The following is a 16336-nucleotide window of genomic DNA, read 5'->3' as shown; positions in this document are numbered from 1 at the left end:
CTTTTGTATCAAGCGATTTTTTTGTTACTAAACCAAAAAGGAGACAATCTGTAAATGTACTCTAGATTTTAAAGAGATTAGTCGGTAGCAGATATGTTGAGAAACCAAAAAAATATGAGTGAGACAGATTTTATCAATCGTCGTGTTTGATTCATCATTTTGAAAGGGAGAAAGTGATTTGAATTGACATTAACGTTACCTTTGGAGAAGGTTTCACAATTTACTCACAAAGACAATATCATAACATCAACCCTTAACATTTTCTTTGATTGATTCTCTCCACATGTTCGTTTGATGGAAACTTTTTCCTTTTGCTTTTAACTTTTAAGAACCATTATTTATGCATGAAGTATAAATTATTCATTGCTAAAATATAAATAAAACAAACCAAACGATTGAACATAAGTGGTTAGCAAGTTCCACCAAATGATAAATCACCGAATTCAATTCTTGAATGGAACAATTTTTGATCGGTCTATCCTTATCACACGGTCGAACTCCAGATTACCAGAGACTTAACAAAAATATCAAATATATCAATTAGCCAATTACAGAGGCAACCACCCCTAATTAATTTATATATTTATATCAGTTGTTTTTATGTTATTTTAGTGTCAATAAAAAAAGCTGAATATTACTAGGGCGCCCCTCCCTTAATTTGAAAGATTAAAACAAAACGATAAAAGTATAGTTGAAAAGGAATCGAATAGAATAAGAAGAAATTGAAAACTATTTATTGATTGCTTCAAGCAAGAATAAATAGAATGAGATAATTAGTTTCATTTCATCCAATGTATCATTTTCTTCTCTAATTTGCAAAATGTGAAATGTTCAATTATTGAAACACTTATGAGTTGACAATGTCATATTAGTATACTCCAGTTTTTTAGAAAAGAAAAATAGCCCCCTGTGAAAGGAAATTGCACGTTGCAACAACTAAGCACAAGATGGAACTCCATTATACTTGGACTATTGAACCAACACTTTTCTGACACTAACTAAAATAACTAAAGTAATACTTCAAATAGAATTAAAAAATAGGGCAAGAGAAAGCACTAAACAGTACAAACTACAAACCTATATAGTACAATCGTAAATGAATAGTACAATCCCAAACTCAAGCTGTTTGATACACTATTTAAAGGTTCTCCATAGGAGTAAAGGCTACACTCTTGGGGTGTAAAACCCGATAGCTCACAAACACAGACACACAAAGTGCTGCTACTGAAAGTATAAGCGAAAATGCACTTGCAAAATTCCATGAGCTACTTGATGCTGTCTCCACTGACTTGCCACTCAATGAACTGCTCTGAGATATATCAATTGGAACCCAATCACAGTTGACAGAGTAGTGTCCGGAACCGCGCCATGGCTTACCGTCTACTGGATACCAGAATCCGACAGACATCTTGCTTGTTCCGCCAATGGTGAATTGCACATCCTGTAAGGTATAAATTTGCATGATTTTAATTGTTTGTTATCGCATAAATGACATTCATGCGTGTTTGCATCATGTGTTGGTTTTGAGTTCTCACAAAGCTATAAAATGAATCTTTGCATATGAAGAATTAGGTTGAAACATAAACATTATATTTGAGAAGAACTTTATGATTTATTCCCTCCACTTCAACTATCACAAAAATAAAAACTAGTTTTAAATGTGTCATTGGTCCCTGCACTTTCATCAGATTTTGACATTGGTCCCTGCACTTTTTTTTTGTTTGGCATTGGTCCCTGCACTTCGTAAAAATATTGGTATTGGTCCGTTAACTTTCTGTTAAAAAAAAAAACACAAAACCAACGGAGTGCCACGTGGCCCAATCATTTCACGCCACGTGACACCAATATCAATATTTTTACAAAGTGCAGGGACCAATACCAATATTTTTACAAAGTGCAGGGACCGATACCAATAGTTTTGTGTTTTTTTTTTAACAGAAAGTTAATAGAGGGACCAATACCAATATTTTTACAAAGTGCAGGGACCAATTCCAAACAAAAAAAAGTGTAGGGACCAATGCCAAAATCTGATGAAAGTGCAAGGACTAAAGTCATATTTAAACCTAAACTAAAACTAAAAAAGACGGCACTTTAAAGTTTGTTAGTTTTAGCTATTGGGCATGGCGGAGAAATATTTCTTATGAAGGCAAGTTTCCTTTGTAAAGAAGGTATTGCAAAACAAACCGGTAGAAGATATCTTATCCAAAGCCAAAAGCCCAAAACTGTTCGACAAAATAGCATAGATCCATAATATCAGAAATACAAAATTGTAGTTTATTATGTGACTTGGGGCACTCTATGCCAGAATTCATTATGATTAATAAATAATGAAGTTCATATGTAGTCCACGTGTTATATAGAAGAATTTGACAGACCAAGAACTCAGTTAATTCAAAATAGGGATTCAAACATAAGAGGAAAGATCAACGTAATCTCTAAACAAATAAAACTCTTCAAAATGCATCATAAAGGTTTCTAACTTCTAACCTGTTGCAGATGATCCATAGTCCTCAAAGGCCTAGAGAATTCAAAAAAATATGTGCCCTTTTTTCCATTTTCTGCATAAGGGTTCTCATCCTTTACAAAACCTGTTATTAGAGAAACATGTGAGTAGTAGTTTACAGCAAAATGATCCAGAATAACTAAATGATAGGGTAGAACAATGCAGAAAGCTCATATTTAAGGTGCTCCGACTAAGGCCAATTTTAATATCATATATCGGGTTGCAACTTGCAACAGAATCCATAATATGCTTTAACATAAAAAATAGAAAAAACCCTTACTTTTGTCCTCCACATACATGTATCGTCAATTTAGTAATAACAAGGATTTGGTCATCAATTTACTCCCTTAATAATACAGAGTTCATTCATTTTGGCTCACCAAGTATTTTTCACATCAATTTAGTCTTTAAATAATGTAAAACATCATCGTTATAGTCTCTAAATAATGCAAAATTAGAGCTCCCTTACACTATCTACTTCAGCTCATTTCCCCATTCTATTGGAGTGGAGTGAAAGTTAGCCCAGTATTAGATTCTCCTTCAATCCAACAAAGACTGTTTTAATTTATGATACTTTGAAGCATTGAGAGACTCAATATCCATCAAGGATGAAAAAATGGGTTTTTCTAAATTAATTATAAAAGGAAAATATTGTGGATAAATGAATCCATAAGAAACAAACCAGTCGTCATCCTTCTTTTATGGATCACTAAACTTTTGGCCCTTAGTGGGAATTACATTAACCTACCTAGTTGGAACAGCACTAATTATATTATAAATTATTGAAAGCAGCAGGTAATTACTATTGGGAAAAACCCAAGTCCCACATCAGATAGATAAGACTCTTGATAAAAGTTTATAAAGAGGAGGCACTCCTCACCTTAAGAACCGGTTTTGTAAGGATGCGTTAGGCCTCAAATTTCAACATGGTATCAGAGCTTGTCGAATTCAAGGGCCACCTACCTATCCACGCACCAAGCCCAAAGAGTGCTGGACGTGAGGGGGGTGTATTGGGAAAAACCCCAAGTCCCACATCAGATCGATAAGACTCTTGATAAAAGTTTATAAAGTGGAGGCACTCCTCACCTTAAGAACCGGTTTTGTAAGGATGAGTTAGGCCTCAAATTTCAACAATTACACATGAAAAATTGCCGCCGATATATTTCCCGAGGACATAAATGATGTATTATGGACATGCTCTATGTCATACTATATGCATAACATTCAATTCATGGTTTATATTTTCAGTTTTTTACTTAATAATATATATACATATTATGCATTTATTTCTTTCTAAAATAACATTATGTATTAATTATTATATTTATAAGAAGAAAGTTTGAAAACATCTATTTCCATAAAAAAATTAAAAAAATAATGTTATGAACTCACCCCAAAAAAACAAACATCCTCCACCCCAGCAAAGTGGTATTTAAAAAGTTGGTGAATACCAGAAAACATATTGTACATATATTGGTATATTTACTTTTCAAATTATCTTTGACGCTATTAGTAGCAACTACATTACGTTGGAAGATATTTCTTTGGTATGAATATCGTTAAGAATCGGATGTGAAATCATATTTGAGATAAATAAATGATTACATGATTGTTTAGCTAATTATATGGAGAGATTTCGGGATTCATTCCACTACCAACCAATATTTCAGTCTAAAATCAGCTTCGGACGATAGTTAATTGATAGGACATTTTACTTTTCTTTTTGAACAGTAAAAGGATTACCTGAGTGAACTGTAAAGCTGCTATGCCACCAAGCACCTTTCCAGTCATTCTGTGCACTAGAATCATTAACTGAAAACAGAAAGAGGTCCAATGCTTAATGTATATCCCTAAAATAAAAATTAGACAACAGCCTAGGAAGTTATCAACAAATGAAGGGAATTGGAGAAAATATTAGATGTTTAACCCACATTGTAGGGTTATAGGTTATAGCTTATATATCCAATTGTATGGTCACAATGTGAGACATATCTTCTTTAGAAAGTCTCTAAATCTTTGAAAAGAGACATTATCATCACCCCACTTCAAATCATATGAAAGTATGAAACAATGGGATATTTGTAGAATTCCCAATTCATAAACATTAATAGCGCTACAACATGTCCAACAACTTTATGCACAAAATCTACATATGTAAATTCATTATTCACATTGGGATCAAACTTAAAAGTTGCCCAATGAAATGATGTTTTGCAAAGATAAAGAAAAGGACACAATCTGGTTGGGCATAACGAGGCTTCCAATTTTGTGCAGAAACGCCACATTTTGACCACAAACAGAACGAAGTGATTGCAAAAATCCCATTGAGACAAATAAAGGAATTGATGAAAAAAGCAATTATGATGATGAAATACTTCTTATGTTGAGAATCCTGGTTTGTGGTCCCAACAAATGTGTTTGTCGATCTTCTGTATGTCATTTTCTAACATAATTATCGGCTTATCTTATTTATCCAAGTTAGGCACTAATAAATTGTCTGTGTAATCTTAGCATAGAATATGCATAATCCCTCCATCTATTTGTCCCTTTCTATACCGATGCCTTAATTAATTCTTCCTTTCCTCCAATGTGGAAGAAGCAATCTTAAAGTAACTTAATACATCATGCTCATGCTCAAATCCAATCACTGCATAATCATTTTGGGATCCACTCTCATCTTGTGAAGTGGCACAAATTTTAAATTGGGTGTGTAGGGCAAACATAATTTATTCAACTTTTTTGTAAATGAACTTTATTATAATGTAAACTTAGAAAAGATTTATATCAAACGCAAACCTTGATTTGACATGGCTAAGCTAAAGGAATAAAATAATTGACATCCGCATGCAAGGTTTAAAACAATATGTCATTGCTTCTTATATGGCTGAAGCATGTAAAAGATATCAACAACAGCAACCAAGCATTTTCCCACTAAGTGGGGTCGGCTACATGGATCAAACGACGCCATAATGTTCTATCATATACCATATATCTATCCAACCCATTAATCGCTAGATCTTTCTTAATAATTTCTCTTATAGTTTTTCTAGGTCTTCTTCTGCCTCTAATGATTTGACTACCCTCCATCTAATCTACTCTCCTCGCTAGAGAATCTACTAGTGTTCTCTCTACATGCCCAAACCACCTAAGCCGAGTTTCCACCATCTTTTCTATGATAGGTGCTACTCCAACCCTCTCTTTAATGTTGTCATTAAAGAGAGGGTTAAAAAGGAGCATGAACTTTCAAACCATGAAGCAAACTACTTGATGGAAAAGTTGAGCAACTTTTCATGGATTGAACCCGCAGATACTTCCACTAGCTGTTTTAATCTCATTCATTCTCCTTTTTTATTTTAATCATATAAACATACAATTCCAACTAAAGATGTTACATTTGTGCATACCAGAACCTGAAGGACCAGTTCCATCCAAGTATCTGCAGTGTGGATTCCAGGCATAAAGATCAACCAAATGGCCAAACCTGTATGGACGATTATAGGAAACTGAATGAACACATCTCATGAAAAATAGCTCCACTATAGTCATCATAAATTGTCGGCCGATGTGGTTAAAGTTAAGGAGCTTTTATATTAATCACCTGTCACCGCCATTCCCATCCCTATTGTCAATGGGATTCCCGCCATAAAGCCGTCCCGGAATAGCATTTCCAATTGAAAAGTGCATAATGTCAACTTCATGACCTTTGCAGGTCTTATTTGTGCACGAGGTTGAATGTTCCTCACAGCCACCCATCTTACAACAATTAACAGAATTTTTTATCAATCACGATTCATAGAGATCTTACATAAAAATCAGGATTAGTGATGACTTTACAATAACTTATTTAGGTCAATCATATTACAAAAACACTTACATAATAAGTGTTCAAAAGAACTTGTGATATGTCAATAAATTGTTTCAAATTATTCTCATAAGCTCCTCATAATAACATATAAAAACACTTTATATAAAGCTTTTACGAAGTTTTCTTACATTCCTAAAACAGATTATACAAAAATATGATTACCATAAGCACTTTTTGGAAGTATTTAGTTAAGTTTCTTTTTAGGTAAACAACTTAATTAAGTAGTTATATCATAATCTTTTATCATATAAGCTATTTCTATACCAAAAGATTAAATAAAGTCAAAATGTTTTCATATATAAGCTTTAAACTGTTTTCATAAGTTATCTTGAAGAACTTATGAAAATAAGCTAAAAACAACTGATGGACATATCATAAGTTATTTCCATAAGCTCTCTCAAACAGTCACAAGTGTTTATGTCATTAGATAGACTCAAATACGTCCATCCAAACAGGCCCTAAGTTGTTTATCCAAATGCCCCTTAGGATTTGAAAAACATGAAGCGATGAAGTTTAGGAGGGGGAGAGGAGGGGGGGATTTGAGAAAAAGGAAGGAGAAAGTGTAAGGTATGAAGGGATTTGGGAGGGGGGAGCTTTAGGGAGTTTTATTCTTCATAATACAAAATCCCCCTAATTTGAGGGAACTCAAAATGTATTGAAGGAGGATATTTGAAGGTTTTGGAGGACTTAGGTAAATTCTTCAAATCCAATCTATGTTGTTATTTTAATCACAAAATTAAAAATATATTAATCTACAAAAACACTCTCTAAAAAGGTGAAAGATTTATCTCTCTACACCCCTCCCCCCAAAACCCTCTCGTCCCCTACCATCCAAACTCCCAAATAGACCCTTAGAGAATACGTTGTTGAGTACACCAACTTACATTATGATAAGAGGCACCATCCCCAATTTGAAACATGAGTGCAACAGAGGGACATTTCTTGCTTTCACTGCATCATCACAAAAACAAAAAATGCACCAACTTATTAAAAGTGTATCATATAGTAATATGAGAAAGTTATATTTTGTTTTTTTGTCTATATATCTAATCTTATATCCCATCATGTTGGACCCTCAACAAAAATATCATTACTTATAACGTTGTCAACATAAATAAATCAAGCTAATTCAGTAATCAAACAACTTAAAGTTCAAACCACTATTATATTGATCCGAGTAGAACGAAACAAAATTGATTATGCTAAAATGAGTAATGATTAATTAGCAAAGTGAGAAAATCAAGAGTTGATATTTTAACCACTCGTGATTTGTTATGAATAACCAAACAATATCAATCATTGAGACGCTTATCAACAACGAATATTATTGGGAGTCGGTAGCAACGGGTTAATGCTCCAAGACCACAAGAAAGACGCAACATCTCTTCCCAAAATCTTAAGACACTAAATATACCGGTCACCTCTTTATATATCCAACATTTTTATCACTCATAATCGATGTGAGACTAATCACTCTTGAACCCAATACTGGACTCGGATCCCTAAAGCAAGGTCACAAGTTCGAAACTTGTGGATAGAAAAAACGTGGTTAAGCGGGAAGACCCCACGAAAGGTGGCCAGTAAGGAGTTTCCCGACAAAGATTAGTCATCAAATCGGTGTATACTTCACACGGATAACATGATTACCGAAAAATCAAACTTAAACTAAACTATCACTAACTAAGCTCAATAAATCAAACTCATGGATTAGAACTAGATTCAGTTTTCTCTGCATGACACACACATCTTACCCATTAGAGTAGGCATAATCACCATCAACTTGCAACAAAAAGAAAATATCACGGCCATCATGCACACTCTGCAACAAAACAACAAACACCATGGTAAGAAGATAAACAGATAAATACTCAAATGTGAATAACAAAAGGAAAAAAAAAAGTGAATACTACCTTCACGGTCATTTTTCCGCCATTAAATTCATTTTCAGCATCAGGGTCGAGAGCAAGAAGAAGAGAAAAGTGGGACCCATCAATGTCCTTCCAATCATCGGCATGACCATCAAGTGTAATAACACCGGGTTGAAATTCGGACTCAACGTGAATCTCTGACCCGGTTTCACAGCTCCATGGACCCGACTCCTCATGTGAATAAACATCGTAGGATGATACTAACAATAACAATAACAAAACTAAGATGTAACGAAACATTGTATGTGTTTATTTGTTGGAAACTGTGTTTCTTGTAGATGTTTTTAAGATTATTGAAAAATAAATAAAAACGAGTTTATGTTCATCTAAGTGGATTTGAATTTGATAGATCGCGATTTGTGGTGTGCTTGACTTTTCTGAGCTTGGAAAATTTAGAGTACATCAATCAACAAAACACACATGTGACATGACACATGATGTTTTTTTTTTTAATTTCACCTTTTTTCACCAGTACTTGTTGCATTTTCCTTTTACATTCTCTTTACTCTTCTGTGTCTTGTTGCCAACTAAGGTTTATAATAGACCCGACAAATTCCATTTGTGATCTACCTTGCCACTTCATGTATCATAATCATCATCATAAAGAAATAATAATAGTTGTTCAACACTTTGATAAGATTTTGGTTCAAATCTCAGTTTTTTTGTATTAAAAAAATGTTTAGAGGGTTTGGATATTTGACTCCTAAGAACATCTACAATGGTGAGGTCTTCACCATCTAAGGTCTAACTTAAAACCTCATTTTAAGTGGACCCACATCACTTTTTATTAAAATAATAATTTTCATGGCTATTAAATAATATTTGTGGGACCCTATTAGACCTTTTGTTAGAGGATCTCAATTGGAGTGGTTAAGTACCTATTAAGTACTATTATTAAAGAATTATTAAAAAATAATGTGTCCATGTGGACCCATTTATGACCTTAAAGTTAAGGGTCTCAATTGTAGATGCTCTAAGAGAAAATTTTAATATTGATAGTGTCGAACACGACACATCTGTTTATAGATTATTCATCAACAAAATATGCATATCGATAGTGTGAGTTAAATCCATACTTTGGTGGAATACTCGTAGTTAAATCCACCAATCGGATAAATTGTAAATTAATTTGTGGTATATTAATAAAGTTGAAAATTTAAAGGAGATCTTATATATAAAAAAGGACAAAAAACTTAAGAGGTTTTATACTTAGGGATAAAAATAGTAATCGTATATATAAATATTAAAAAAAAAAATTGGTAATGGTAAAAATTGTATATAATTTGAATATTTCATATTTTAAAAATGTGTGTTAAGTGTGCATGTCAAAATCTACCTAAAAAATTATGAGAATTAAAGTGATCCTCTAATAGCACACTCTTGTAAAGTAATTTAACTAACATCCTGAAGATTGTCTGAAAGCGCTCTGATGGAGAAACACGTTCTGATGTATATGTTTACTTTAAAAATAAAGACATATTATAAAGCATATACATAATTTAGTGGAGTTTCACGCATTTAAATCATCTGTTTTCACTTACCATAATTCAAAACTTTGTGTCTAATGTGAGCATCTTCATCTCAACTCCCTAAGTCCAATCTTGATTCATTTAAGGACTACACATCAAATGGGCTTAAAGAACAGAATTAAAAGGACAAGGATGTGAAATGATAAGGTGTGGAGTGACATAAATCAACCATACACCACCTATCTTTAAGTAACTTCAATGGAGTATGTAGTAGTGCAGCAAAAATATATTCGAGACATTAAGGATTCCCGATGTTCATCAACAATCAGCTTCTACCAATGGTTTTTTTTTTTAAGGAAGCTTCTACCAATGGTTATTAACTATCTCCATTTTATATAGTAAAAAAGGAAGTTTATATATCGAAGAAGGTGCCATTTAACTTGGACCCATGAAGTTTTGGTCTAAGATGGACCAATTTTTTTAACCTTTAGATTGAATCAACAATCAATTCTTATCATGGTCCATCCACACCAAATACAATCCATCAATACATAATGAAATGTAAATAACATAAAAGAACATTCGTAATTCATAATAAAATATAAATCAATTAATATTTAAGATATTTAATAATTTAAATTAATCAATTTAATATATATTTTACATATTAATAAATTAATTTTTAAATTTTTTGGTCAAAATACTTAATTAATTTCTTTTGATTAAATTATATTTTTAATTTAATTCATTTCAATTTTTATATTTCATTTCAATTAAATAAATCATTATCAGTTTTTTTTTATAATATTTCAGTTTTAAGATTTATTTTACGTGTATCAGATTTTTTTCATTAATATTTAAGTATACAATTTTATTTTAAAAACAAAACAAAAAATAAGAAACCCATAAGATTAAAACAAAAATATTAAAGAAAGAAGAAGAACAACAACAACAACAATTCAAAAAGAAGTTATTTAATAACATAAGCAACAACAACTAGACTTTTTTTTCGTAAAAAAAAAAACCAATTGAATACTTATTTAATTCATGTTACTTATTTTTTTAAGAAATTTAATTCATATCCCTTCAAAACAAAATAAATTAATTCATGTATTACTTAAAAACTCGATTAATACAAAGTGCCGTAAAAAAAAGACTACTTTTTTTTTTAGGGAAGAAAAAGACTACTTGTATTGCTAAATGAAAAAAAAATATGTGACAAAAAAAAAAGTAGAGAGATTAAATGAGAGTTATGGAGAAGATGGGTGAGATTTGGTGTTTATAGACCATGATAAAATTTGGTGGATTCATATGATCTAATGGTACAAAAAATTGGTCCATCATAGACCAATATTTTTATAGGTTCATTTTATACTTCACCATCGAAGAAGTCACTCTATCACACAAGAAGACTAAAAAATATAGAGAAATCTCATCACCATTTTAGGCACTATTGTATTTCAAGTTCAAATATCTTAAATGCAAGATATAAAAAAGAGAGAAGTCTAGGAAACATTGAACGAAAGTGAATACCTAAATCCTTTCGTTTGAAAGTTATTTCCAATTGTATTTGAAATTATTTTTATATCCTCTCTTTGAGAGTAAACCTTTGTATTTTAAAGGGTTAATCAAAATGTTTATCCCAATAAATATACATATTTTGTTTTTTAGTTCCTTTAAAAAAGTTCTTCAAATAATGGTCATTCAAATGTTTTCGACCAACATTTTGTGTCCTTGCTTTTACGACATGGGTATCCTTCAAAATTCTGAACTTTTTTTTGGAATTATGTTTAGTACATTATAAAAATTTCTCCCATAATTTTTTTTTTAACAAGAGGTGAATTAGATATGAACTTTTATGATTTTGGTTCTTAAAAATTCATATTTAATTCATCTTGTGATAATAAAAAAAATTCTTAATTTTCGTGGAAGAGATACTTTATATGTTATAAACATGCTTGCGAAAAGTCATTTAAAAATTTAAAATGTACGCATGAGTTGATTTAAAAACAAAGAAAAAAATCTAATAAAAAACATTTGAATGACCATTGTTAGAAGAATTGTTTTAGAAAGACCAAGTAAACACTATTTTAAAGAACTTTGTAAAAACTGTAATCTGCCCGGTAGTGGCGTGAGTTCTCAAAAGGGTTGACCATACTAGGCCAGAAGTGTTTAACAAACTATAGTTTAATTGTTTTAAGTATGTGCGATTGTTTTAAGCAAATCTTTGAGGTTGAAGGGATTTTTTTTTTTTAAACTTTTACAGTACACCTCATAAAGGTGCTCTCGTTCAATAAATTTATAAATTAACGATCATTTTATGAAATAAAAAGTTATTTGTCAATATTTATATTTTAGAAAACATCATTTCATTGTTTATAAGAATCATATTGAATTTTAAACATTTTCTCATAAAAAATAATCAATATTCTTTATTATGAGTAATAAAAATTAAAAAAAAAATAAATTTTATTTCGTTGAAGCTTTTGATAAATAAGATTTAATTATTATAATTGTCAATGATAAACAGTAATTATTTTTCTTAAAAAAAACAACTTATTTAATTATTAATTTAGCCAATTAGTGTACTGGTACACTCAAATTTTTAGGTGTACCATAGAATTTGCATTTTTTGTGGTAGTCAGAGTTCGAACCCCAGACCTTGCATATTTTATGCATTGTCCATAGGGATTTGACTACATACTATAATTGTTGAATTATGTTCTATCTTTAATGTTAAAAAAAAAAAAAAAAAAAACTGTTTGTGTTTGTCAATTTGAAGTGTTATTGTTCATGAGGCTATTCACCAGGGATGTCCCAAGGCATAGGTTGGGATGCGGCGGCCTAGAGCCCATGTTCGTAGGGAGTCCAAAATTTTGTTTTATATGTGGAGGTGTATATAGAAACCTTTGTTTTCTAGAAAGTATATATAGTACAAATCGCAAAGAGGGCTCAACTATTTGTAAGACTTCAGCCCATCAGCCTTTCATCCTTTTTATTTTAGAGATTTACTTTTTCCACCCTATATCTTTCCTCGCGCGCCCTATTGTTTTTCCAATTTTATCCCTGGTCCGGATTTTGCTTTCCGGATTGCATTGTTAGAATTTTGTAGATGTATCTGAAATAGTGTTTTTCCATAACTTTTACAATTTTAAGCTTTACAAATCGTAAAATAAAATGCAAATAAAATAAAAAACAGAAATAAAAAGACACAAACATAAAACAACTCATTTTATTAATATATGAAAAATACATTACAATAATTTTCAAGCTTTTTAAGCTTATTACATAAGATCCTAAATCTATTTCTAATCTCCTAAGAGCCTAATTCTAATCTCCTAAGAGTCTAACCACTGCTATGTGATAGGACATATCAGTAGTTTCCCTATTGGAGGTCAACCGGAGGAGGAGGGAAGAGGAGGGCGGGAAGAAGAGAACAATGCCCCTGAAGGAGGTAGGGGTGCTCAAACTTACGCCCAGACAGGCCAAGCTAAGAACCACACTAACCCGCATGACCCTCATATGAGCCGCACTTCATTGCAGCGCAGTTCCATCCTCATTGACCGTTCATACAAACCCTGAAAGTTTTCCACGAGGCCCTTATCTATGAAAGGCCAACGATGGAAAACCATCGTTGTAGAAGGAAGAATAGGAGGAGAGGGTGGGAGGGGATGGTGTGAGAAATGGTGGGGTTTGGAAGGCTATTTATAGGGAGGGGTGAGTCAAAAACGGTTAGGAGATCATAAATGCAGTCAAAAAACGTGGTAAAACGCGTTTTTTTGACTTGACCACCGACAAAAACGTGTGGTGCATTCCGGCCATGACTGATGCATTCCGGAATATAAAATCCGGAATGCACATCTGTTTTCCGGAGTATATTTTCCGGATTAATGCGATAATAGTGAACGAGGGAAAAGTTGGTACTTCTTGTAGGGCTAAGGACGTTCCAGAATGTAAAATCCGGAAAGCTTCAACATTGGATTCTTTTGAAAGAGAGCCATTAATGTGGGTTTGGACGGTTACTACCACTAACACGTTTTCATTGAATGTATTAATGATCTATGACTTGTTTTAGGCTATAAATAGGCTTTCATCTTCAACAAATACCTTCATTCTTCACTTCACCTCTTTTCTTCCGTTTTCTTCAAATGTTTTTAGTTTTTTAGAGGTGTCGGTGGTGTCATCGTCATTGTTGACCGTTCATATGAATCCTGCAATTGCATTGCAGCTTGTGTGAGGTTCATATAACGGTCAACAGAGACCCTTGACATCTAAGAAAGACACAAAAAATCACATAACATCTGGTCCGGATTTCGTTTTCCGGAAACACTAACAATCGGGTCCGGATTATATAATCCGAACAAGGGGTATTTTTGGAAATTTTGCAGGGCGTGCGAGAAGGAAATAGGGTGGGAAAAGTAACTCTCTTTATTTTATAACTCAACAACATTTCTTTTTCATAGCCAAGTGCTTTCATTTTCCCACCCCCAACATTGGCCAAAATGCTAAACTTATAATTAAAATGTAAATCAGAGAAGCAACACGTAAAAAACAAAATCTCTACTCCTTTGCAAGAGACTATTTATTATTATTTTTTTTTAGGATGCTTTTTGGTGTTTTAAATTAAAGCTAATCTTAATTTGTATTTAGATTTCATAATATAATATGATTGTCATCATGAAAGTTTCATACTTGCGACATCAAATTTGATCTTGTGTGATTTTTTATAAGTAACATATCATTCTATTGAGGGAAGTGTATTTTATACTATTATGATCATGGGCGGTTCTATGGCCCGGCGACCCCGGGCACTCGCCCGGGCTCCGGCCCAAATTTTTTTCAATTTCTTATGTAAATTCCTATGAATTTCTTATATAAACCCCTATAAATTGGGCAATTTTTTTAGATTTTTTTATTATTTGCTTGCAATTTCTTATGTAAACCCCTATAAATGTGTTGATTTTTTTTTTGCCCGGGCTTTACAATAATCCTGACTCCGCCACTGATTATAATATTATGGTGACTGAGGCGGCGATAGCTGAGATGTCAATCGTCATAATTAATGCATGTGTTATCCATCATTTATAAAAAATATATGATATAATTATATAAAGGAAAATAAATGTTAGGGACCGGGCTCCTATTCACATACTATTTATTCATAAATTACCTCTTAGATATGAGTTATCTCCTGAACTAATCGCTACGTAACATTCAAATGCCTTATTTAGAGAACAGAAGAGTAATTTTCATTGCATATCCTAATAATAAGGTTGTGAATTTTGTTTGAGATTAGATTAATTAATTTCTTAATATTTGAATTTTCAAAACATGTAAGAATTGGTAGGGTCACACCACTAAAAGTGATTCCTCTAAAACGGATATTTAAAATAGGGATTTCCTCTTCTTCTAAGCATTATTATAAACAAAAAAGAATAGTTTTTTTTAGGTTTATTGAATTACTAATACATTTAAACTATAATATAAATTAAATACATTATTGAATAAATCTAAAAAAATAATAATTTATAATAGCAACTGGAAATAGTATTAAAATTAGTGTCACTATTATCAATCATCATCGAGTTCGGGTTCGATTCCCAGGGGTAACAATGTTTGGTCAATGCACATGCCTCTACGCACGAGTCAGATTAATCGCCCACCTTTGATGGGTCGAAAACCGGTGCAAAAACAAAAAAAAAAATCATTATTTTCACAAACGAGTACCGTTGCATGAATGCCCCTATATTAATTATTTTGATTACAACAATTTACTTACTTTTAATATTCTCTTAAATAAGGACACACATGACATTTAACTTCTAATACATTTGAAAATTGGTCAAAGTTTCTTATAAAAAGGATTAAAAAATTTGATTATTTTGTTTCTTATAAAAAGGACCGAATGGAGTATAATATAACGCCTAACAAAAATACTACTAATAGGTTATTTACCAAAAAAATAAAATAAAAAAATAGTTGGTCAAACAATTAAATAGCACTAGCTCATTTAATCACCACATGATTTTTACCTCTATCAATATTCCTATGTCTGTCATTCTTCATGTTGCACAACTATTATATAATTTTGAGAGTTGACCAATTTATATCCTGTAAAATAGAAACATAATATTATTTTAATTCTTCTTATAAATTTTCCTCATCCTCACAACAGTATTGTTTTTTCCTGTGAATTTTTTTTTGCACCATTTTTTTTCATCCTTTGAATTTTACTCAGCATATTGTCTTCTTTCATTTTTTTAATTAAAAGTTGTTGAAATAATTAAACAAAGACAAGATATTTTAAAGTCCAAAATAAATTAGCAATTCCAAAGATAAAACACATTCAAATAAGATATCAAATACAAATTCATTAAATGTGTAATTAAATCCTCTTCAAAACAAAACTGCATCCTTTAGAGAATATTGATCACAACTTTTATTAATTTTAATTAGTTACTTATTATTTCTCAATTTATTAAGGTAGATAAGTAGAATCTATGAATTTATTGCTTCTTAACCAGTGCCCCGGGGGCACCTAGATAGCATTACCCTACTTTTATTTAGAGAG

The 16336-nt window shown here is 31.8% G+C and overlaps 1 protein-coding gene across 1 annotated transcript; it reads right to left on the bottom strand.

Moving 5' to 3' along the window:
* Nucleotides 1-976: 976 nt before the first annotated feature.
* Nucleotides 977-8785, bottom strand: LOC11412267 (uncharacterized). Its single transcript, XM_003591335.4, has 8 exons — nt 8279-8785; nt 8120-8187; nt 7253-7319; nt 6102-6256; nt 5908-5984; nt 4247-4315; nt 2488-2588; nt 977-1441 (listed from the first exon to the last, which is right to left on the bottom strand). Exons 1-8 carry the CDS (start codon nt 8534-8536, stop codon nt 1139-1141), a joined length of 1098 nt encoding a protein of 365 aa, XP_003591383.1. The 5' UTR covers nt 8537-8785; the 3' UTR covers nt 977-1138.
* Nucleotides 8786-16336: the final 7551 nt, after the last annotated feature.

Source organism: Medicago truncatula, chromosome 1 (assembly GCF_003473485.1).
Source record: "Medicago truncatula cultivar Jemalong A17 chromosome 1, MtrunA17r5.0-ANR, whole genome shotgun sequence".
Lineage (NCBI taxonomy): Eukaryota > Viridiplantae > Streptophyta > Magnoliopsida > Fabales > Fabaceae > Medicago > Medicago truncatula.
Note: the sequence above shows the minus strand (reverse complement) of the source record. Positions and strands in the feature narration are given on the sequence as shown.

What these genes read in the sequence shown, in the direction of transcription:
- LOC11412267 (XM_003591335.4), bottom strand. Translation starts at nt 8,536, where the DNA reads ATGTTTCGTTACATCTTAGTTTTGTTATTGTTATTGTTAGTATCATCC. An exon ending in GCGGAAAAATGACCGTGAAG is followed by an intron (nt 8,188 to 8,278) that starts GTAGTATTCACT and finishes GTTTTGTTGCAG; the next exon opens with AGTGTGCATGATGGCCGTGA. An exon ending in ATGGTGCCTCTTATCATAAT is followed by an intron (nt 6,257 to 7,252) that starts GTAAGTTGGTGT and finishes AATTGTTGTAAG; the next exon opens with ATGGGTGGCTGTGAGGAACA.